At 40.5% G+C, this 25,758-nt stretch overlaps 1 protein-coding gene across 1 annotated transcript; it reads left to right on the forward strand.

Moving 5' to 3' along the window:
• The first annotated feature begins 824 nt into the window (after positions 1-824).
• Positions 825-24,401, forward strand: HMGN3 (high mobility group nucleosomal binding domain 3). The gene is made up of 6 exons (XM_054280341.1): positions 825-975; positions 15,396-15,446; positions 19,488-19,517; positions 20,168-20,215; positions 22,468-22,581; positions 23,090-24,401. The coding sequence occupies exons 1-6, from the start codon at positions 961-963 to the stop codon at positions 23,126-23,128; spliced, it is 297 nt and encodes a 98-aa protein (XP_054136316.1). The 5' UTR covers positions 825-960; the 3' UTR covers positions 23,129-24,401.
• Positions 24,402-25,758: the final 1,357 nt, after the last annotated feature.

Genomic DNA, 25,758 nt, shown 5'->3' on the forward strand with positions numbered 1-25,758 from the left:
CAAATGCCCCCGGGTAAAGAGGGAAAATGAGGTCTATGACTGCTGTATGATGCTCCACGCACATCCTAACCACAGCTCTTGGTTAAAAGGCAGGTGGCCAACCCCTTGGAAAATCTTCAGGTTTCGTTCTGCTTCTTCTGCAGGTACTTGAGAGGGATCTCTTAGTTTCAAGATGTGAACAAGTCCATCGCTTTTCTTTTTCTCATTAAAACGAAAAGGAAAAAAAGGTAGATAGCATTTGAACTTCAGAATGAGAATTGATTACCCCACCTTGTAATGGAGTGTTTTTCTCAGTGGCACTGGTTTGTCTTACTAGTATTTTAGCTGGGCAATGTAATGAAGAGACCTGATACAACAGCATGCTTGCATCTGGAGCACGAATGGATGTACACGGCAAAACAAACCCCCGGGTTGAAAAAGGCAGAACAGTAGCGATGGAGAAAGACTGCGGCTGATTTCAGTCGAGGAGGGGAAACCGGAACCTAGCGAGAGGAGAAAACGAAGCTAAATTTAGGCAGGCTGAAATAATGCACCTGTGCAAGGACCACTGCAGAGATTTACGAGCAGATGCTGTTCCCCGCTCGCCGCTCACCGCACGCAACTTGCCCGACGCGCCCAGACCTCCGCCCGGTTCGCCTTCCCGACGGCTGATGGAGCATCCCGGGCCCGCGATTAGCCGCTGCCGCCGGGGCGGGGGGCGCGGCGCCGCCGGGGGAGCCAATCGGGAGCCGCGGTCGCGCCGCTCCGCCCGCCCCGTCGGCGAGGCGGGCGCTGGCGGCGGGGGCTGCCGGGGCGCCGGGGGCGGCGGGGCGGCGCGGCGGGCACCGGGCGCGGGCACAGCTGCGGGCACCAGCCACGCCGGTGTCGCCGCCGCTGCCGCCGCCACCGCCGGGCGGATCCCGCGCTTCTGCCGGAGCTTCTTTCGGTCGCTGTACTTTGGCGGCCCGGAGCAGGGACATTATGCCGAAGAGAAAGGTGAGGCGCCCCGGGTGTGCGGCGGGTCCTGCCTCCCCGGGTGGGGTCGGGGGGCCGAGCGGCGGCCGGCGGGTGGAACGCGCCTCAGGGGCCGGGGCCGCCCGCCGCTCTCATGCCGCTCTCCCGCCGCCGCTCCGTGCTGGGCTTCGCGGATGGCTGCCGAGCCCGGGCATTTTGCTGCCTGTTGCAAGCCCCCTCGCACCCCGCCCCGCCGCTCCCCGCCGCCTGTTTACTTTCCCGGTGCCGCGCGGGGCGGTGTCGCCCCGCTCCCCGGGGGGTGAAGTCGCTATCACAACTCCAGCCCCCACCTTCCTCCTCCTCCTCCCCCTCCGCCGCCGGGGAGAAGCGCTGCAGCAGCTGCGGCTTCGCCCCTGGCCCCCGCGGGAGGAGTTTCCTGCTCGCAAACTCCGGCGCCGCGGCGGGGAGGAGGCAGCCCCCACCCGGGGCGGCCGGATCCCGCCGCCGCCGCTTCCCGCCGCGCCGGAGCGATGGCTCCGAGTAAAAGGGAGGAGGGGAGAGGCAAGCCATGTTTAAAACAAACTACACCCTTCTCCTCGCCTCCCGCGGCAGACCCGTATGTACCAACTCCGGCGCCCATCCGGGCAGGGCCCCCGGGGGCGGGGGGCGGCGCCTGCCGAGGGAGCGCCCGCGGCCCCCGCCGCGCCGGGGGAGCCGTGAGGGGCTGAGGGGGCCCCGCCGCCGGCCGAGTCCGGCTCTCCCGGCACCTCGGGGCGGGCAGCCTGCTCCTCGGGAGGGAGCCGGCCGTGAGACCGCCTTCCCCCAGACGGAGAAACTTGGGCGGCCCTCGAGCGGCCGGGCTCGGTGCTGTGGGGGTTTCTCCGTGCCTGCCGTGCCCGCTGGGAGCGGAGCCGGGGCTGCGCGGCCGCCGGGAGCGCTCGGCCCCGGCAGAAGGCGGCTGAGCCCGGAGGGTGGCGGCCGGCCCCCTCCGCCCCTGCAGGGCCCCGGGGGTGGGCGGCACAGGGAGGGAGGCCCTGCTGCCGAGATCCTCGTCGAGAACTTGCCGCCTGCCTTCCTGGGCGCTAACAGGGTGTAACGGGAGACTTGACACTAATACGTGCAATGATAAAAAAATTATAGCTGCAGTCCTTTAATTTTAACTAGGTCAACCGAGGCAAGGCAATTTGTGTTTTTCCCAAATGTCACCTGTGACCTCCTAATACACCGTTTCTGGGCAAGGGCTGAAATCTGTTTTAATAAAGTTAGAGGTAGATGATGCCTTCCAGGTAACTTGGTGTTTGCTTGTCCTTTGCTTATTCCTTATGGGAGGTATCAAAATGTCAAATTGTCAGGTATGCTACTGAATTATTTAATTCGTAGTTGAGGACCTCATTCTGGTTCTGAAAATGGATACAACTGTGGGGTTGGTTGGAATAACTGGGCTTGAAGTCAGTGTACGATGGGCCTTTTTTCCACTTGCTCTTCTGTCATTGTACCCTCACGTGCTTCTGTGCTTTTAGTGCTCTTGCTTGTCGCCAGGAGAAACTAGAAAATTATCTTGTGTCCGTAGGACCCCCCAACTTTTGAAACCTTGTGAACTTCCTACCTTGTTTACTTCGCTCTTCTGCATTCTTACGCTACAGATGTTTCACGCTGTCCTAAGTGTGGGTAGAGGTAAAGATACTCGTGTAGGTTTTTGTGGTCTGTTGTGAAATGTTTATTAAGGGAAACTACCTTTCAGTAGTAAGTCCATAAGAAAATTTCTCATTTCTAAAAGATTATTTAAAATAAGTAATAAGAAGATTGTATATGGGATGAGAGCAATGGAGATGAGTTTTGACAGCATGGTAAGTTTTCTTTTGGTTAGCATTGTATTGGTAAAGGTTTACATTTAAAGATTATATACAAAGTGTAGGTTTTGGGAAGCACTGGTTCCAGGGAAAGCGTGTGATTAATGGCCTTGCTTTTTAAGAAAAGTGTAATTGTAGTATTTTACAATAGTCAGTTTTATTCCAGAATAACATCCACAGAGTGAGAAGTTGGTGATGCAGCAGTAACTGAATAATTACACCAGCCAATTTTGACATGGAGACAAAACCATCACATACAACTAATAGTCAGTTCTTCTCTTAAAATTTCTAAGGCTTCTAACGGGGAAGATTTTGTAAGGAAATAAACATCAAAAGTCAAAATTAGAAATTTTCACTGTTACAAGGGTAGGTAAATAAATAATATTGCAGAAAGGGCTTAAATTCACCTGTATCTATTTTTGTGTATTTAGTTATCTAAGCTGGCTGGTTCTTTTTTGTTTGCTTTTCTTTTCATCTCTAATGTTTCTCATCTCTGTGTAAACTCAAGTCACTTGCTTAGTCCCTGGCCCTGTGTTCATTATGAATATTATGAACAAAAAAGTGTAAGCTGTCTCCCCTTCTGTAGAGGGCTGTGGCATAGGATATCAGGGTATCATTACTCATTGCTTGAGGGTCACAGGGAAAAGGAAGAACATACTCTGTGTTGAGATGGTGTTAAATACTGTGCAAAAGCAAAAAGGGGTTGAACTCTGGACTGCTCCTGTCAGATTTCTGTACCCTTCATCTGCTGTAATAACATGTTGTGGTGTGAACATGGCCTCTCTTAAGAAGAATGGCATGCCAGTGTGGGATAAACCAGAGTGCTTGTTGTGCTATTGCTAGAAAGAACGCCTTGAAATGGCTTGGGGTGTTTTGCTCTTCACTTGTCTTTGTGGAATTAGCTCTTGGGTCGTATTGACAAACTCCTTGACCTTGAAACAGCCCAAATAAAAATATCTCAGTGTTATCCATAAAAGGATGAAGAGCCATTCTGTACCTGATGACAAGGAGAATCGTGGTATGGTCACATACAAGTGCATAAGCAGACATCAAGATGAATGACACTTGTCCTGAATGTGCATCATGTCTAAGGGACATTAATAGGTCAGGTGATGACTTGTCCAGTATTGGATGGGGAGCCTGTCATTTAGTGGGGATTGCACTCCAAAATGACTCAACTTGTTCTTTAATCTGAATATCTGAATCTATGCAATACCACCTGCGTCTCACTTGTTGTTTTGAAAACACTCGGAGTTGGATCAGATATGAGGACTAAGTGCAACGTAAGTCATCTCTTTTTTTATCATTTGCCATCTTTGAATATTGTTATTTTTTCAAATAAAACAAAAACTATTTTGGTCTAATTGGCCATTTCAGTTGGTTATTTGTTGGCTCCTTGTAGTCAGGAATGAAGTTTCTGCAGTACAGTTGATGCTGTGAAGATGCAGTAGAGACCATCTGGGACAGGTTCCTGTTCCACTATGCAAATTCACTTTTTTTGAAGTCAGAGGTGCTTGGTTATATTTACTGCTGAAAAACAAGCCTGCTGGGTGTTTTGCTTGTAATGCAGCTTCTTTAGCAGAAGTCAGAGGGGACCACATTGTTGTCTTATCATAGTGCATTTAGTTACACGATCACGTGATTTTTTTGTGAGACCCTTACTGATTATTTTGCCAGCCAGGTATCTAATCAATGTATTTTCTCACCTTTGGGGTTAAATGCATGTTCTTACAGGTACTAACCTAGAGCTGCTAAATTCTTCTTATGCTTTTTTGTCTGGACCTAAACCGAGTTCTCTTTGTGAAATTCTTCTATGTGTTTTAAGATTTTATTTCTGAAATGTCATGAATATTCAAAGAGAGTATCAACCATTTTTATCCACCAATAGTGGAAATGAGGCACAGAAATAAATTGCTTAGTTGTTGGAATGGTCCCTTTATCTTGAATTCTCAGGTTAAGATGTCTGTCCTGGCATTTTATTCCCACTGTTAAGCACCTCCTGCACTTTTGAGTGGCACATTTGTTGTTACTTTGCCAAATTTGTCTTCTTGCTTTGTGCTGTGTACATAGAAACTGGGGAACTTGGAATAGTAACCAGTTCTCTAAAATTTTGTTGAAGCAGCTTGTATGTGATCAGACAATTAAGTAATGAAGCTGAGGTCCTGCTGGTGACAGCTCTTTTTTGCTTTATCTCTGAATGATCTTCCTGTTGCTCTTTGGTCTGTGGAATGAAGTCTAGGTTTGTGCAAAGCACATTAGCAGCTGAGTTTGTGTTCATGGTGCAGCAGTATGAAGTATGCTCAAGTTGTGAGCAGCTCCATTTCACATCCCTTTCCATGTCCTGACACTTCAGCTGTGATTCAGTCTGCATCAATGTGATACACTATATGTAACATAGTGGATTTTTTTCAAAGGGTCTCTTCATTTTGAAGCTGTTTGACAGGAAAGAAGCTCCAGTGATGTTGTGGGAACCTGCATCTTCCCAATAAATTGTTTCAACACTGGGGCTGGAAGCTCTTTCTCTGTAGCCAGGCTGCTCTTTAGCTTATCCTAGAACACAAGGGAGTCTCTGTGAGACATAGAAATGGGGGAGGTTCTGGATTTCATTTCACAGTCTGTAGGTGATTATAGAATAAAAAGGAAAAGGGAGTCAGTACCAGATCCAGATGTCTTGGCTGCTGCCCTCTCCCCACTCCTATTCTGTCCACTTCTTTCTCCAGATTTTAACTTGGATTCACTCTGCCTTCGTGCTGACTGCTTCCTTCTTTCTCCCAGTCGATGAGAATTAAAAGCAAAAGTCAGTGCTCTGAAAAACGTGGTTTCTCTTTCCATGTTTTCTGGTGGGTCACTCCTGGACCATTCAGTAACTACTGGAAAACAGGCTAAGCAGCAGCAGAAGATGCCCTTCTTTGCATCTGTCACTGACATGCCCCTGACTTTGACAAATTTCTGTCTAATGTGTCAGCAGAGTCCTCAGGTGGACTTCCACCTTCAGCATGCCTTGCAGGGACAGGTAAAATGATTGCTATGCAGAGATGCACTTTAAATTCAAGCAAGACAAGCAAAACAGATGTGCCAGAGCATCTTAAAGATTGCAGGAGCCTTGTAGTAGAAGGGAGATGGATGTTTTGCCACTAACAATTTTAGAAATTTTACTGGATTTGTAACTATTGCAGAATTTTAAACCTTGAGGTGTTTAAAAGCAATTGAAAACTGCCTAGTTGGCCTGCTTCAAGAAGGCAAACAAAGGCAGTTGACCAGACTAACTCAAAGGATCTACATCTTTCATAGAAAAACTAAGCAGAAAAGATCAAAAACTTTTATCTGCTCGTGAAATACTTGGATACAAAGCAATGTAGCAGTGTTCAGTGGCACTGAAGAAAAAACATGCTTGAGCAGTGCTGCTATGGCACATTGCAGTAAATGAAGTTTACAGGACTATTAAATACATGCAGAAAATATTTTTTGATGTTTTATATTAGAGACTTTTTAACTTAGAGCTAATTATGTAATCTTAGCTATTATTGTTGTTGTTGTTGTTATTCAGTTATGGAGATTAGAAGGTCATTGACCAAGGATTTAATGATCTAAAACATTTCTGATAATTTTATACCAGTCTGTAAAGATCTGACTCATTTATTAGCAATTGATGGCAATGTACATAAATTTTCTTCTTAGACTACACTAAAATACCATTGGACTTAATGGGCAACCTAAAAATTCCAAGGTTTTCACTGAATTGTCAATTAAAAAATATTTCCCATGCTTCTTGGGCACATAAAGCATAGTAGTACAATCTTTGTAAGTCATCAACTTCAAAATTGACTAGGTGCATATAATCTTTCTGTATATGATAGTTCAACACTCAGATATGGTCAATGTTCTTTTGTGTGCTGGAGTATCAGTATTGTTAAGTGTAAAAAATAAAAAAGCCCTGTGTGTAAATGGAATGTAGTTCTATAGGTAAGTAGACTGTACCTATGCATTATTTAGTTTAAGGTTGCTTTTCTTCTGTGCTGCTTGGAAAACTTCACTTTCTCTGCTATTTTATACCCAAACAGTAGTGTGTGTGGGAATGGTGTGTTCCAACATGTATCATTCCTTTAGAGAAGCTGTATGAAGTTGAATTTTGCTCGACAGGATTGTGACATTGTCTTTTGCCTAGATGTAAGTAAACCAAATTGAGAGATTTTTCTTGGAAGTATGTGCTTGGTATGATCATCATGGCCACCATCTACTTCCCATTCTTTACCTGCACTAAGCTAGCACTGTGATTTATCCCATGATCCAGTAGCCAAAATGGATTCAATATGCTGGAATGGCCTTTGAGGCCATGACTCTTAAGGCTTGTCTGCTGAACAGGTTGGAACATTATTTGGATGTTTTTTTTAATTCTGGGTCATTGAACTGATCCAAGTTAGAGATGGTGCACAGTGGCACAATGAATGTGTGGTGACCTGCTAGAAAGCAGTAGGCTGGCAATGAGCAGCTGGCTGCTTGCAGGAAAGAGGTATGGTCTTATACCAATTTTATTGTCAGCAAAATTGGCAGTGTGGGACTTCACAACTTCAGCAGCAGCTCAACAGGTGCTTCAGGCTGATATATACAGGCCAGAAGCAGAAAATCCAGATGCCCATTCCTGTCCTTATTCTGATTTAACCTGTGGGATATCATATTTGTTTGAGGTAGTTTTTGGGCAGACCTGACTGCTGATCTGGTTTCCCATACCATGACACAAAGAGTTAAGCTGGAGTTGACACGAATCATTAGGTGGGGAAGGGCAGAATTCTTGGCAGCAGCCAGGCATTCATCTTTGATTTGATTGTCCCTAACTCTGAGTTTCTAGGGGAGTATTCTTTAATTCATTAGAATAATCAGAGCAACTCAGTGCTCAAATTGTACACTTGCAGCACCAGAGGGAGGAGGGATCAGGCTTGGTTTTTATTTTCTGAGTTTTTACCCCATTGGTGTCTTTGGAAGTTACCAGTTTTTGGAGATACAGCTCCTGTCTCCCAATAGTAAAGAGTGGGTGTTCTTGGTAACAGTGAAAGCTGCAAATGAGAAATGCTGTGTTCCCTAAGAACATTGGAATCTGTCTGCAGAAAAGAATTGTGTATGTTCCCATCACTACCAGCTTTGTTGGGACTGTTGGTATGTTTGCTCATCTCACATAGCTTTCTCCATTGACCTAATGCTACCTGAATTAATAGTAGCTTCCATTATTGCAAATGAAGATCTAAGGACATTTTTACCTCCGCAGTGTCTTGCTCCTCTCAAGCAGAGTTGAGATGTGTCAGTGGTCTGTTTGTAGAAGGAAACCATCCTTTATCTCTTCTCCATCATTTTTTCCTTATCCCACCTGTGCCCACTTGGAGACTTTTTCATTTATTCTTCTCTTGAAGCTGCATTTTGGTTGCCTGTGAAGCTCTTCATTCTGGCTGTTGTAGTAGAGCAATATTGCTTTTAACCACAGCTGTAATTATGACTGGGATGTGAGAGATGGGTGTATCTAAGGCTTTGTACCAGTTGTGGTTTTGGTACCTGCTATCATCATCTCAGAGGTTTGATGTTCTGTAGTACCAGTTAGCTGAAGCAACGACAATAAAAGGTCCTTTTTCTAGATTATTGTGGTTTTTGTCACTGTAATGTCCTCTGGTAGAAGAGGAATTAAACACCTCTTTTCAGTCCTTCACAGTATTTCTGTTTGTCAGAGGTGGCTATTTTAGGGAAACAGTTGTTATTGAAAGTAATTATCTAAATGTAATTTCTATTTTTAGATGATTTTTTTTTTCAGAAGTACTGTGTGCTAGTTTTACTTTGCAAATCTGATCAGTTCTATTTAAATACAGATTTTGGAACATAATCTTGAAGGTTTAAGAAATTGCCTCTATATGTAGACTTGGATGAGTTCAGCAGCTTCATCTCACTTGCAGAACTGTCATCAGCTTTGAAAGTTAGAGAAGTAATATTAGGGACTGGATTTCATCCATCTTTTTTTTTTTTGAATCTGCCTTTTTATTTTATGGTGGCAGTAAAATGGTTAAGCAAACATAGAGACAAAAATCTACTCACTACCTAGATGAATTTTCACATCTGGTGTTCAGGGGTAGCTGAACAATTTCAAATGCTCGATGCTCTCTGCTCCCATGGCTGATCTGTATTTTTCAAAACATTCAAAATACTTCACTGTCTGAAAAGTGAACTGTGTGACTAATTTTAAATTACAAGGCCATATATTTTTTTAAGTCTGAGCCTCTAGAAACTGCTCTTACTTTTTCACTTTGCCATAGGTAGATGTCATGTTCAAAAACTGACTCGAGGGAAGAGAAACTTGGAAGGAAAAATGAACCAGTTGTGAGATTTTTAAAAATGTCCTATCAAATATGCAATGTGTTTTCAAAATGAATTTTGCAAAAATGCAATGCATTTTCAATTATATTTGTCAGTCTTTGACCCTCTTTGCAGTGGGAATAGCAGAACCTCAATCTGCAATGCAGGAATTTCCTCTTCTGGAAAAGCACTTATTCTGTCTGCTTTTGGTTATCTGGAAATACCCCAGTTCTAATTTGATTTGCTGTCTTGTCTGGAAGCGCATAAAGCTCACAGAAATCACCTGTCTTAAGAATTAAGGAATTTAATAAAAGGCATTTTCTGCACCTACTGATTTTATTTATGGCCAGGATTTTTGTATTCTTATTTTCTTGTATATTCTTTGAAAATGCATTGCATGTCAACAAGTCGCTCTGCTTGGGTTGAATCTTTAAGCAGGAGTGGAAACCTTGATCAGGAAGTGTTTCCCCTGATTTTTGCCAATTAACATGTAATTAGCATATTAATACGAGGGATATTAATGCTTGTCTTCAAATTTAAACCTTTAAGTACCATTCATCTTTTTGGAGCTTTATGATCTTGACATTCTCCCCCAAAGAATTAGAAAATTAGGTATTCTCCTCTTAATAGATGTAAGATGGAGGGATTTAAATTCTAAAAATGACATTTTTTAATATTGTAATAATTATTAACAAAAATATTAAAATATTATATACTTAAAGAATAAATACTTAAATGGCATGGGGTTTTGTGTAGTTGGTTTTGTTTGTTTTGAGGATTTTTGTGAAAGACTTATTTACATGGCTATACAAGAAAACCCAACCTCATTTCTTGGAAGAGAGCAAGATAGATAAAATTTTGGATAAGTATTTAAAAAATCCAGCCTGTCACTAAACAGTTTTATGCTGTACTTCCCTTGTGGTTCTGGCAGAATTTTTTTTTTTTTTTGAGTAGCAGCATGCATAGTTTTTTCCTCATCCAGGATCAGACTTTTGGTAGGAAAAAGAAATGAAGCTGTGTTGTGTGAAGACTGCCTGATTTCTTAAAGCATTTATTAGGGGGAATTAATTTTACTTGCAAAGCTAATTCACATTGGCTTGGCAGTGAGCACTGTTCTATCCACTGAAAACAGATCAAAGAACTAGTTGTAAACAAAGGTTAATGATAAGATGCTGGAGGAGCTAAATGAGGAAACGATAGTTAGGAGGGTACTGCAGGAGTTGGTTGGTGTTAAATTAGTCAGCATGTAGTCTTCATTAATCTAAACCAATAAATAAATAGCATTTTAATTACATTTATGAACTAACTAAAAATTCAGAGCTGCTCTGAGGAGAAATAATAAGAAGATATAGCATGTATGGGGAAACCATTCATGGCATTGAATTTAGTCTACTAGTTAAAAACAAATGAGGGGTAGAAAAATTTTAGGGAAAGAATGCAGTAAACCCTGAAAAAGCCTTCAGACTTGATACATCTGCTCCTCTTGCAACGTGCCTTTTTTTTTTTTTATTTTCCTATTTCAAGCTTTCACCTTATTTTGGTTGGTGAAAAAAAATTGTAGGAGGAACGACCAAAAGCATTACATCATGGAAATTGCAGCTGCAAGAGTGAGCCAGGAAATCTATGGGCAAATCCCCTTGCAGGCAGTGTATCAAGATGTGGCTGAACCAAACAGCTTGCAAAGAAGGGAAAAAGTGCTATTCAGAATGCTCATGTGCTAGCACAGTTAAGGCTTTCTGCCTTTCTAATTTCTTAATATGATAGTTAGAATGAAATTTGCATCTGCTTTTTTTGTTTGTTTTGTTTTCATGGGGGTATGAAAGGACTAATTTCTCTCCCATCAGAGCTGGGGTGTTGAGTTTCGGCTTGTAATAAAATCCTTCAGAGAATGAACCATCTATTTAATTTTATACCGACCTTCTACTGACTGTTAGATCTCACCTACTTGTATTCTCATTTTTCAGACTTTTTAATGTACTTCTTTATAATAAATCCATTCATAATAGTGCAAACAAAATATTCATCCAGAAGCTGGACATTGCAATTTCAAATGCATATCTTTGGATCACTCAAAAGACATCATCGGCTTCACTGCTTTGGATTACTTTACTCTCATTTAATACTGCTTGTATTTCAGGGTTTAGGTTTAGAAAAATGAAGCTGTATGTTTTGTGGTGCATCTGTACCAAGTAGCCTTGCCTCAAGAACAGTAAAAACAGGAAATTGACCTGTGTTTTCTATTAAGTGTTTACTTAAAACAGTTGTCTAGTTTTCTCTTTTCAACCTATCAGCTCTGTAATGATGTTGGCATTGCAGATACCGCAGTATTGCTTTGGTGTGTGGAAACACTGGTTCTTATTATGTATACTTCACAGCTGGTGAAAGAGCTGTGTATACAAATAAACTCAATATTAATATTCCTTCAGGGGTTTTTTAGCATTCTCTACCATCTATTAATATTCCTTTGTTTTTTCCAATCCACTCAAAATAATTTTCTAGATTGCTCTTAAAAATAGCTGGGGTAAAAGCAAGTGGAAAAATAAAAGCCAATTGCTAATAGACAGTCTTAAGGTTTGAGAGTTATGCAGCTGTGACAGATCTTGCGAAGCTTAGCTGCAGCTCAAGTTGCAATCTTATTGCCAATATTTAGTGCTAATGGAGATGTGACACAATGTGTGGTCATCTGAACCTAAAACTTGCTTGTAGTTCAAATGTCAAAAGCATATTTAGACATATTTAGATATTTAGAGATGGCCAGTCGTCTTCTTTCCTTGTGTGTACCTCCATGAGGAAAAAAAAAATCACTGTTGTCTGTGTCCTTATTTGCTCTTTTTATGTTTTGTCTCTCTTAGGCATCCATACAGTATCACAGACAGCAGGCCTATAGGGACTGCTTTATAAATATAATACAGAGATATGATGGAGTACAGCTGGAGAATTACTGAGGCTGGAGTGCTGCCCTTGTCAAGTGGTTCAGGGCTTGTATTGGTCTTGGATTTTGCAGCACAAAACTTGCAGTGTGGGTATTCCTGCTCCTGACTGGTTTAGGATGTACAACACAGTATCCAGGGTGCATTTTAATGTGGCTGGGGTGTCATGTGAAATATGGTGAGCCATTGCATTAGGTCATGAGGAAAAATGTGCCAAGGGGAGGGGTTACTTAGTACATTTTGTTGCTTTGAAACCAGAGGTTCTTCAGTAGTTTGTCACTAGGACAAAAAATGGGGGAAGGGTTCCCGTGGAAGAGTTAAGGAAAAAAGGTTTTGGTGGTATCTACATAAATGTCCTATGACTCCAGATAGGAGTGCAAACAGACTCTGCTTGTGGCATGCCAAGTTCTTTGGGAACTATGCTTGGCTCAAATCCATTTGTGTATAAATCTCTCTTTTCTCTGGCGAGAGGAGAAAGTATTGCAAAAACTGGTATGAAGAACCACATCAGCTGGGACTCGTCAGAACTCATAGAGGAGGGAAAATAAGTTTCTTTTCCTCTTTTAACAAGTACATTGTAGCTATATCTGACATGTATGTTTTTTTGGTGTGTCTGTCAGCTGCAATACACAGAATAGATGGAGTCCCAGGCTGCCTGCAGCTGCCCCGTGCCACTGCATTCTTGTCTGTTGTACTGGCTCAATTGTTTGTGCAGCTGTGCAGTAAAATGATTCTGCTGGAGCAGGGAAGACTGTATATTTATGATTTGTCTATATATTATAATATTTATGCATTTGTTAAAGCAGCAGGCTATTTTCAGCTGGATCAATTACCTTACCCATGACATGGCCTCCCACACAGCTCTGCCAGCATAGTGGGGAGCCAGGGCTGGGAGGATGAGCCCAGCCACCAAAGCCTGGACTTGCAGAGATTGCAGAGAGGAGGGAGCAGGAAATGGAAATGAGAGCATGTCAGAACCCCTTGCTGCTTGTTCACACCTCTGAAATTACTATTATTCTCCATGGAGAAAAGTTATGTGGCCTTCAGAATTGCTGTTGGATTTTTTAACTTGGGATGGCTGTGAGAGCCCAATGCTGGGCTCATTAATTATCTGACTTAATTGAAGTATGTTATGCAATACATCACAGTAGTTAGTATACAGAAGTTGTGGTTGCATTAAGAGTATTTTAATATGATTTTTTCCCCCCCTGTGGTTAGCCTCATGAGCAGTTTTTTTGATCTGTTTTCTAGCAGTAGTATTGGCATCTAAAATCAGACTGCCCTGTCTGACAGAAATATGGGAGAATCCTCTTTTGTGAGTGTTAAAGAGAATGGGGTAAATTACTATGTGTTTACTGTGCAGTGTTGCAGGTGGAGAGTTAGCCCTTGAGCAATTCCTGCAAGGCTATTGACATGTTGGGATAATTTAGCTCTCTCTCAAAGCTTTATGATTCCTACAAGTGAAGCTGGGTAAACCAGCCTGATTGTGGAGTGTCAGTCAACTTCGTTTAGCTTATGAAGAGTTTTTTGGCTTGGCTTCCAAAGGAAATGGATTGTCCCATCTTTCTGTCCTTACCCCTGAAAATCTGAAGTCTCTTCACCACTGCTAGGAAAAGATTATAAAATCTCAGAGAACTTCCATATAAGTAGGTTCTGCCCAGGACAGGAAGGATGCTATTTGAGTTCCCTCTTGGGGAAAGGGTGCAGCACAAATTTGTTAGAGTTAGGAAAATGCAAATGGGAGAAACATCTTATGATGTTTCATAGCATCATGGACAACAGACAAGCTCTACCCAGAGCATATCCTGTACTGTGAGTCAAAGAGCAAAGTTGTAGAACGCAGGACTTTGTTTCTGACAGGAATAATGGAATAGCTTGTTTTTGTTTTCTTTCTCACTGCTGATGCTCCCAGTGTCACAACATCAAGCTGTTGTAACTCCTTGGTAACCAAACTGAAAGACTTTTAGAAATGCAAGCCTGAAACGATCCTGCAGGTGACTGGTGAGGCTGCAGTTGCATGGGGAGCAGTCAGGCTCCATTTTGGATGCCTGCCTGTTGCTATTCTGAGTTGCTCTACGCTGCGCGATGCTGCTTAACTTCCTGCTGTTTTCAAGCTACTTACATGATCAGTCCTCGGCTTTTTTTTGCAGCAGCTGCTCTTGTGGCATGCTTCCTTTCTGTCGGGAGAGTGCACAGCGACAAAGGCACGTCTTATTCCTGGTGGGGGGATGTCTTTCTCTAAGTATGTTAGAGCCCCATGCCAGGAGAAGGCACTGGTCAACTGCTGCAAACGAGCCGGTCATTTTCTGTGCTCCAAACCACAGCTCTCTAACTCCCAGACATCTTGTGTCAAAATCTGTGAGGAAGTTTGAATTAAGATTGAAATGGAAAGAAAAGGGAAAAGATAACCAGCCTGCTTCCTTACTGATTGTAAAACAAAACAACAACCAAATTGCCTTCTCTGCTGCCTGTAAAATGCCTTTTTGAAATATGCCATTCTTGTAGTTCTCCTCTAACTGCTGCTGCTCGCTTTTTATCCAGCAATTGCTTGCTCCTGCCTAGAAACACAAATGTTTGCAAAACGTGAAGTTACACATCCTGAGTTGTAAACAAAAGACAAGCTTGATTTCACCTGCCCCGCCTTCTTTAATTTAACCAACCTTTCTCTAGTACCTATGCAAGATTAGTTTTACAACTAATGTTGATAAACTTGTTCAAGTTGATATTTGTTCTTGAGAAGATGCATGTTTGTCCCAAGCTTTCCTGTCAATATCTTAGTATTTTACTGATTTATGCTCTCCTGATGGAGGAGGTGAGATATGATGTAAGGATACTTTTAAAACTTCCAGCTGAGTGAGGGTGGGAGGAAAAAGGAGTAAAGAAGGTAAAGAAATCATTCACTTCAGTAATACTATGTATTTTTTGTTCATCTCACTGCATCTCATAACAGGTTAAATTCATGTTTGAGAAAAAAATGTGTTAAATTTCTTGGGGGCATCAAAAGCCATCATAGAGCAAACCTCAGATTTCTAGTTCCTACTGTTGTGCTACCAGCAGCTGATGAGATGGAGCTTCCACTGGAGCCTGTGGATGCTTTAGTTCATGGTCTGTGGGGACTCTGAGGGGTGGTGAGTGGTGTGATGTGTATGTACGTGGTGCTCAGTCCTCAGCTGGTTTTGGTAAGGAGTCTGGTTTGAGTACAATGCTGCTTGCACATACAAATGCAGATGTGTCAGGCTGCTTTAAGTTGCTGGAAGTGGAAGAGCAGTCAATCTTCACCATAATCTTTGTTTTGCTGTTGTCTGTGCTTTTAAGTCTGTAATAAAAACACTGACTTAATATTTTGTTTCAGTCTCCAGAGGGTGCTGAAGGCAAGGATGCAGCAAAAGTAACTAAACAAGAGGCAAGTATATATAATTTAATTTGTTTTGGCATGTAATTATTTAATTGGAGTTTTGCAGTCATGTATATCAGAAGATTATGCATTTCTCTGGCACTTCTGGTGAGCTGTTTTCAGTGGGAATAAAGACAGTAAACCACATTTGTACCCTATCTGGCTTGATTTTGTCTTGGTGTACTGAGGATTTATACAACTTATTAGTACACCAAATAAATTTGAGAAAGTTTTAGAGCTTTCATAGACAAACTCTGGTGGATTTTGTGTAGTGTGTTACTGCCTGGAACTGTTGCTCTGTCTCTAGTGGGTTGGCAGAAGGTTAATGCACACACCTCAACCAGTCTACTTCAAAACTATTCTTAGCTTAAGTGACTGATGGGAGAGTGTCTTGAATTAAGATACTAGACCCTAAACTGGAGCAGCTGACACATTTGTGTGTTTTCTTTGACTGGATTTGTTTAAAGGACACAGTACATTCTGTTAGAGAAGACAGCTGGTGATATCTTGGTATCTACAATAAAGTTGGCTAGTTTGTTTGTCATAGCCCTTAATGTGAATTTTAAAAACAGGTAAAGAATTATGAGAATTTGTTTTCTTAGGTTGCCTTCTTTTGTGGCAGACAAACTTAAACCAGGACCTTGAGAAGAATGGGGGAATATTTAATTGCTCTCTTTGTAAATCTTGGAGCATATTTGGTCAGGAAAATAGCAAGTAAACAAATGGCATGTGCTGTAGTTTACTTCCATGTAAAGAGCACTTTTTCATAAGGTTCCCCAAGCAGGATCTTAAAGAAACTAGCTAGCGTTGAGGATCTTTCTAAGAATTTCTAACATGTAACCTTATGAGAAGAGAATGGAGGAGTGAAAGTTAATTTTCATAAAGGAGGAGATTATCAGTGGAGTACTGGATTTTTTTTTTGGGCTTTTGCTGCTGAATATATTTGTTAATGATCTCCAGGAGAAAAGGTACTAAAAAATTTACAAAGTTTGCTAAAGTCTACAATAATTGTCAGAGTAGTCAGAAGTGAGAGAGGCTAAGAAGTCTAATGTTATGTCATTGACAAATAACTGAGCAATAAAATAGGAGAAATTGAGTATGGAGAAATGCAAATTAATACATGGGGAGGAGAAGACCCAGTGGTGGTCACAAAGCTGTTAATCGGGGGAGAGATTGTAAAATCACAGTGAATAGTTACTAGAAAATGTCAGTAGTTCTAAACAGAAAGCAACTAGAACACAGGAGAAAATGCCAGAGGAGAGAGTAAACGTCAGTGTACCACAAGATTAATTTTTGTGCTCTCAGATAAGGGAGTACTAAATGCAGCTCTCCTGATAGAGGCCGTGATAGAATTAAAAGGATACCAAGTACAGTAAAATTACATAAAAATACAGGGACAAATAGAGGATGTACAGCAGCTTTAAAATAAAGATCACCCAAACTAAAAAACCAAACAACACAGTTTTTCTAGGATTCTTCATCTTTTATATAATGGAGTTGTGGTAAAATAATTAGTAACACAAAGAAAGGCAGTTAGGGAATTACTCTTCATGAAAGCAGTAAATAAGAGGAATATAGTGGAGGTAAGAGGCAAGAAGTTATAAGGAGAGACAGCAGAGGGTGAAGATTTTGCTTTTTGTTTTCCACATGGTGCATAATCTCCTTATGGAACTCATTGACATGGGATGTTATGGAAACAGAAAGTGTAAATGAGTCCTATATTATTAAAGAGATTTGTCTAGAAAATAACCCTTGGGGACTATTTAAACACATGATGTGATTATGATATCCAGGTTGGAGAGCTGGCAACTTCAGATTGCCAGAAGCTGGTGCAGTGGGAGTGTGCACAGAGTTGTTCTGTCTGCTCCTTTTCACAGACCCTTTCCATAGATGTTTGCTAGTGGGCCAGTGTCAAACAGACTCCTGGGTGAGCTGCTGATATCTGGGTTAGTACAGCTGTTTGGAAGGGACTGAGGTTCCCAAAGCACATGAAAATGTGACCTTTGCTGACTTGGCTCTAGTTCCCTCCTTATAATCAGATAACACAAAAATACATACAAACTCCAAATGAGAATTAAAATTATTTAGCTGTCAAGCATTTTTGAAGACCTTATGGTTTATGCTGACTTTCTGGTGGCAAACAAGTCATAAGAAAGTCAGGAAGTAGGGGAGAGAATTATAACTTATCTAATTCAACATACTAGGCTTTAAAAGGTAGATGCTAGCAAAACATTTCAGTTCCTAAATGTTAAAGGGATAGAAATAATTGCTTAAGAAAGCAGATTTGTAAAAGATGATCCCTTGAGTTAAGGGTTCTTTGATTACCTGACCAACTGAAATGTTTTGTTTATCCTATTGTAAAATAATGGTGGGCTGCTTCTTTAGTGGTTGATACGTTAAATTGCCAAGAAAAGAGAGGTTTACCTTTCTGCTGTTAATGATGCATAAATATTTCATAGCTGAAAATATCTAGGTATTTTTTTGACTTCTATTTTGCTGGATGCAGATTTGAACAATTCTCTACAGCTTTCCACTAAGAATTCTTGAATGGCTCCAATGAACACAAATTACAGCATTCTTCAGATATTAACAAGGGCTTTTTCCTGTTGCAGGATGTGCCAAGCCATGTTTTTTCAGCTCAACTTAAGAGCTTAATATGTCATTAGAAGTATTTTTCATTCTCTTTTTAAGCTGAGTTATGTTGGATATTTGTTGCAGTTTAGTTGTCCCTTTATTTTGGCAAAAAGTGTAATTCTAGTTTTGTGAGTAGACCAGACTTCAGCTCACTTTATTAACCATGCTGCATAACTGGGTGAATCTGATTTAATTAATAAAAAAATACTGTGAATGAGCTAACAATTATTTTTAAGACTTCAGTAATAAATTTATGACAAAAAGCAGGATGAAATAAAATCTAACAAGGAAAGTATGTTGAAGTGATAAAGAAAGCTGGAGAGAAGCAGAATCTCTGGCTCAAGTCTTTCCTTTTGAGATTTGTGTTTAAATAGAAGAAATAATTTCTCTCTCTCATCCTGCAGCTGTCTTTGTGCACCTGGACTCTCTGAGCAAGTGTGTGGAGAACTGAGGAAGTGGAAGGACTTAGTTTCATGTTTTGAAATTTTAGCACTCTGATGTCCTCTAGAGAAGGATGTTAACTTTATTCAGCTGTTAATCAGATGGGATTTGTGCCCACTATTACAAGTAACATCTGCTAGATTCTAAAAACATCGTGCTAAGTGTGTATGAAAAAGGTTCAGTCCTTTGCACAGGTAGTCAAGCTTACTGGATTTGTGAACCTTTCACAGACCAGGAAGGGACTCAGAAGTAGTTATAAAAGGAGTGTGTGTGTGTGTGAGGTACTAAACTGTGTGGAGCTTTTGATGCCCTAGAATTTTAGCTTTTATATTTTCCATACATTTGTAATCCTGCAATTCTTTAGTGTATAGCCCTAAACTCCATATAGGATGTTTGCTACTATCTTCCCATTTTGGTCAGACAAAACAATTCCTCTCTAGGCCTGGAAGTCAAGGACACCTCACTGTCTCAGGCCCGGAGAGATGTAAACAAAAGTGGGTTGGGAAGGAGCAAACTTGGAGTAAATTACTTCATTACCTGAAGCTGTAATTGGAAGATTGACCCCCAATATGCAAATGGACCAGACCTGTGAAAGTATGAAAACCCCTGACCTTTCATCCATTAAATTTAGGTATCTGTCTGAAATGTACCTGAAGGCCATCAATAAATATAACAGCTTTTTAATCCCTTAATTTTGTCTGACTTCTGTTTTTAGGTAGTCCCAAGGAGGCATCAGTTTAGATGGTATAATTCCTGCACAACTTTTATTTTTTATTTCTAACTTTCACATCACTCCGTCCCTTTAAACTTTTAAGTGTCCAAGGTGATGAGATGTGAACTGTGTTTGGCAATAGACACAATTTTATAGATGCATATTTTATGCTGTCCTGTGGAGTGACTGATACTATGTTGCTTTGGATAGTTTTTCCTGTAAGCCTGTAAAAATGTTCTTTTTTTTTTTTTTTTTCCCTGTAGCCCACAAGACGATCAGCAAGACTGTCAGCTGTAAGTATGTGTAGTACCTCCTGGTGTATTCTTTTCTAAGCACATATGGTTTCTCAGACCAAACAAGTTCTTTACATTTTGCTTGATTCGATTTTTATTCTTGAGAGGGATATTTAAGAACTCTAGCAATGAAGTTATCTTTGTTTTCTTGGTTTCAGGTTTTCAGATTGTTCTGACAAAAGATATATTTCCCCACTTCAGTGCAAAACTGTCTGTTAGGTGCAGTATTGACTTTATTTCATTTTGCAGGCTGATGTTAGTTGTGGAAATGCAGCTACTTCTCTGGAAAGGAGAAGGAGCTGTGTTTCAAGGACTTCATTTGATGCCACTGCTAGTACTTGGTTTTATTTCCTCTTCTCTGTTAGAATACAGCTGATGGGGGATTTTTTAATAGTTCCTACTAATCTCAGTGTTTTACTCGTAGAGTGACCCCCAAGTTGCTTTCAGTTCTAGATGAGTGAGTTAATGCAAACAGGCGTGTTCAGAGATGAGGTGCATTTGTGCAGTAAGGTTTTTCAGACTTTTTCAGATGCATACGATTGAGCAGGAAGTAAGGGAAGGTGTAGGGTGGCGGGGGGGAAGCAGGGTGTGGAGGAGGCTGGCTTCTGGTGATGTGTCTGACATGTTGTGCAACTAAAAATGTTTTATAGAAACCTGCTCCACCAAAACCTGAACCCAAACCAAGGAAAACAACAAAGGTAATTACTCCTTCTTTTGAGTTACCATCGTTTTAGCCAATAGTAAGCAAGTATACTCCTTTATGTTGCAAACAGTTCAATTCGCAGCATTTTTTTTTGAGGCATGGGCTTCCCTGCCCTCTCTGAAGCTCCCTGCCCCCCCTCCCTGGATGAAAAACGCAAATTAGATCATTCTTTTCTTTCTGTTCCACCCCTTCCTGGCCTCATTACTGGCCCAAAGAAAATGTCTTGCCTGTTTGATATGCAGACCATGTTAGTTTGTAGTGAATTGCTAGTTTTAGAAGAATTTTTACCTTTACTACACCTTTCCTGAAAAGTACAGGCTTGGTTGAGTAAACTCTTCCTGAGACCTAGCAATTTCTACAAAAGCATTTGAGATTACTCTGTATCATTCTGTTTCCTTGTCTAGAAGTGCAGTACTTCATTTTGTACTGAGAAACTCTTATCTGTTCTTGAAGCCTGGCTGCTGCTGAGAATGCACAATTATAATTAAAGGTGAAATGAAATATATTTAAATTGAATGGTTTGGGTTTTCTGGGCCAGTTACAGTCAAATTAAAATCTTATTAGTGTTTAAAATACCTTTTCAGGATTTTTGCATATAAATCATGTACTTCAGAAACTGTAGATTTATTTGTGCCTAAGGGGAATGTTGAATAACAGCAATTGCTTTATTGGGGGGAAAAAAGCTCCCACGCTGGACGCTGCGTCTAGCACTCCTCACACTTCCATTTTTCAAGTCCTTTTATTGTCATCTCAGTTGGGCAAGTGCCAGGATACAAAGTCCACATGTAAAGTAAAACTCTGACTTTAAACACTGTTTGATTTATCATATAAAATTACCAGTAAGTCTTGCTGAGTCTATCCTGCTCTCCCCTCTTAAAAAGAGTGTTAATAAAGAAGGGAATGTGACAGCTTCTGTAGCTTCACATATGTGTGGGATGAGCTCGGTGCCATGGACCCAGTCTAAGTTGTGTGAGATACATTTGAAGCTTATTTTGGGTGACTCAAATCCTTTATGATATTACTGTAAGTAACTTTTTAATACAGTTATATTTTTTTCCAAACCCTAACTGGATCACATTTTAAGGAGTATATTAATCTTGGTGCAGATTTCAGATAATTTTTATTGTTAAAGGCTTGCATGCTATGAATTTGCTAAGTCAACTCCTTAGTTTGTTCTTTTGTAGGTGAAGAGTTTGAACTGTGTTTGTATCAACTGTAAGCTTCCAAATTAAGCTGCTATGTAACATTGAAGCTGAGGGGTGGAAGGAGTAATTCAGGCCCCCCTGGAACTGGGATTACTGGATTACTGGTCTCCTCTCTGTCCCACTCCTGTATGAGCATCAGTGGGGAAGGGTAGTAAATGAAGGAAGGCAGACCTTAATATCCCTGTTCACAACTGTTATTGCCATTTGCATGGAGAATTTGGAGCAAATGATTGCATGGAAGATGTCCAGTGTTTATCAGAACTACTTTAAATACTAATATAAAATAATAAATGCAATACCATTTAAATTTTATCCCATTGGACTTTAACTGCTTAACCTATGTCTCTGCTAATCTTTAGATCACAAACATAAATAAGTACATAGAGAAAGGATTTATAAAAAAATAGTAGACTTCAACATAGAAATTAAGCAAATCTCAAAATGAAATTGTGGCTGTCAGAATAATTCCTTTTGATAAATTCTTTGCTTTCTGTTGCTGCAGATGGACTTTTATCAGTTTGCCTCCCTAGTGTGTTGGCTGGTTCTTTCGTTGACATGGAGTGACCATCACAGATGTTATCAGAGTAACAAAAGGACAGCCAACAAAAAGCTTAATTTTTAAAATCTTATTTAATATTTTATATTAATTGAAAGTAGTGCAGTATTTACACAAACAGTGTGGTGTCTGTGTTTGGCTGAATAAGCTTTCAGTATACTGTAATTGCATTTGTTCACACAGATATCCTGTATATACCTCATAGGACAGCCCAACCAAAGTAGTCTGGCAGGGTTTTGTATCCCTGAAAATTTTGCAGAAAAACTAAAGAAGCAGACACCACCATTTTTTAGGAATGTTGAGTTTCTATGTAACTTATGTGGGTTTACAGCTTTCAGGTAGCCTTTAGATGGTTTTCTGTTTCAGTCCAGCACATGAAGCTTGCCAAGACTTGCTGTTTAGTTCATGTGAAAGTTGTTTTGATAAAGATGCAGGGTTCTGGCTACTCATACAAGGTCTATGGCCATGTTTTTAATCTTCTGTCAGAAGGAACCTGGAACAAAGGCCAGCAAAGGTGCTAAAGGGAAGAAGGATGAAAAGCAAGAAGCTGCAAAGGAAGGTACTACACCATCTGAAAATGGTGAAAATAAAGCTGAAGAGGTACTTTCCACACAAACCTCCTGCTGATTGAATCAGTGTTGTTTAATTATTCAGCCTTTCAGACATTGTTAGCATGTTCATAATGTTTCTTTTTATTGCCCATAATGTTATTGCAGATTCTCATCTCGCTCAACTGTTAGTGTTTCAACATCCAGAGGTGCCCCACCCAGCACACTGTCAGTAAAAGGGCAGATTGAAACAGTGAAAGTTAAGGGTGCGGTAGAGCATTCAGCATGTGTGCAGTGGATAGGAACAGGTGGTAGTGTGGTGCTTTTCAGTGGGAACCATGGAAGCTGACAGGTAAGGCTTGTATTGCTTTTGAAAAGCTGGGACCCATGAGTTGAGACAAGTGTGTGACTGTAACTGTTCCGCTCGTGTAGATATCCTGTGGACACAGGTTTGGAGCTGGTGCAAGTAAGAAATCCAAGGAGTAAGGATAGCTTGGGTGTTTAGGTATCTAATAGCATTTCACTATAGTAATTTAGTTTCTTTCTTTTTTTCTCCACAGGCTCAGAAAACTGAATCTGTAGGTGACAAGAATGAATGAAATACCATGAAAATTTTGGGTTGATTTTATGTACCTCTTGGACAACTTTTAAAAGATATTTTTATCAAGTATTTTGTAAATGCTAATTTTTTTAGGACTATGATAGTTGACATATTAAACTGTATATGAACATTTCCCTTCTCATAACAGTGCTTTTAGAAATTCCCATTGTTGCCAAGTAATATAAATATCAACTTAATATTGCAAGGTATGTGTAAAATTGGATCAGCATTCCATACACTTGCTTTAAGAAATTATGTCTTGTGCATATGGTGATGTTTTTACTGTGTGTATTGGAATTTTCATGCAGTTTTTCTAGAGCAATAATCAGTGGTGCTTTTGTACTTAGGTTTTATGTGATTTTAATGAAACATGGATAGATGTGGCCACCTGCTGACTATTTTGGGTTCTTTTAATGGATTAAAATAAAAGGTCTCCTTGCCTGCAAAACTAAAGACTCCTAATGTTTTCTCTCAATCTGAGGAATGCCATACTCACATCTTTGACTGTTACAAGGCAGACTAAATTATTTAGTAACAGTTGTTTTGCATGCAGTGTGTTTGCTTTTTTTTGCTGATGTCTGATTGAAAACCACGCACACAGGAGCAGCAAACTGGGATTTTCAGTGGCCTACAGTTTAGGGGATTTACAGATAAATTCTTCATAGATACATTCATCAGATGCACTGTCACAGGGTGAGTAGAGTTGCCATACTCTGACAGGATATTGTGTCTTCAGTGAGCTATCAGTACAGAACAAATTGCTTGATTAATAGAGACGTACAGTAATTTAAAAGTGGCATTGTTTCTCCCCACTCTCTTTTCATTAATGTGCACTGTAGTCTATGGAAACCTTTCTTTCTATCTGTAGCCTCGAATTTAATATAAATAGTAATTACTGTTCTTCAGCTGAGGACAGTTGTTAATACATTGAAATCGCTGTTAAACAGTGCTATATATTTGGTACCTGGTGGAAGTGGAACAATGAAAGCTGGTTTTGAGGTAATTGTGGTGATGTGGTGGATTAGCTAATGATTTTTTTAGTGTCCATGTTTCAACTCTGCAGCTCATTCTAAGTACCTTTTATGATTTTTCTCCTTCTCTTTTCTCTAGGGGTCCTGGTGTTTCTATTGTTACTTCTGGGATGGGAGGGGTGAAAGAAAAGATGTTCCCTGTTCTTCGGTAGCATTGATTTGTATTGCTCAAGTGGTAGCCATTATGTCTGAGGATACCTTTTGCTTGTTTAAGTCAATAAATAAATGACTGTTGCCTGACCTGGCGTTCTATTCGTTCTTTGGCAAGAAGTCTCTAGTTGCCTTTTTAAATTAAAACCAAAAAGAAGCCAAGCATATCTACACTTGAAAATTGAAGCTTGATTGCCAAAACTTTCTCTGCTAGCTAGAATAGGAGTTAAGACCTGCATTGATATAAATGTCACTTACACTTTTATGATAGGCTTGCTACACCCACAGAAGAGGAGGCTGTTCTCTGCAGCATGAACTTAGTTTTGTTAGAAAATTTAAATCGATGCTCTGCTTTTGGTGATGCAAGGGAGAGGGCTATAACAGAAACTGTAGACAATGAGAAGGGAAGTCCTTAGTGTTACCCAGTGATATGTGTTTGGTAATCATGCACATTACTTCTGATTTGCTTTCTGATGGACCTTGTTGAAAATGTATTAGAAATTATGGTTGTGGGAAGTTGAACCATCTGAACCCTTTCACAGAATCATTGAATTGCTGTTTGTAAGCATTTTTTCAATTTATGAGTTTCTTGTCCCTCTGTGTGTGTGTATATATACTCTGATGATTTTGTGTGGATCATCAAGAGTTTAATTGCCTAATCCTACACTTGAAGCTCTTGAAATTACCCTTTTTACTTAGACTTTAACTTAGGCGTGAGCATCAGAAGACACTTCTGTGGACAGTCTTATTTAAGGAGAGCTCTTTTAATAAATGGTTAAAAGGCGGGCAAAAGTTGGGTCCTTAAACTAATTGCACAATACCTTGACCTAGTAATTTTGGCACAAAATTCTTCTGTTGTCCCAGCCAGATTAGGAGATTCAGCTCAGTGCCAGAATTCCATTGGAAGCACTTAACAAAAGATCCACTTGGCTAAAGTGCAGTGAAACACACTACCCTGCTGATTCACTTAACATTTCTGATTTTTCAAAAGTGCTTTGAAAATGTCATGCTTACCTATATTTTTTCTCTATGTGTCAGGTTCTCAGAGAAATCTTCAAGGCACTGTATCAAGTTCTAGAACATGTTTTTTAAAATTAGAATGGTCACACATTCAGACATATGTAGCAAGAGTCTTCGTGGGCAGGTGGTGATCTGCAGAGCACCTTCAGGAAGTATGTAAGTATTTTAGTTTTGAAGTGGCAGTTGGAAGTGCCAGGTGTCACATCTCTGCCATAAGGAAACTTGTATCATCAGTATTTAATGACTGCTTCACACTTGAGCACAAGGCTTGGAGGGATCCCTGAAAGCAGTATATGTCCTTTTGTGGGATGTAACAGATGGGTAATTCAAGGTACATTAAAAAAAAAATTGTGAGGGTGTCTAAGTTTCAGCCAAGGACAGGGTTAATTCTTTGCAGTAGTTGTGAGGGGGCAGAGCCTGGAGCTGT

Source organism: Melozone crissalis, unplaced genomic scaffold (assembly GCF_028551555.1).
Source record: "Melozone crissalis strain CALT ecotype California unplaced genomic scaffold, PUWL_Pcris_2 ptg000027l_1, whole genome shotgun sequence".
NCBI lineage: Eukaryota > Metazoa > Chordata > Aves > Passeriformes > Passerellidae > Melozone > Melozone crissalis.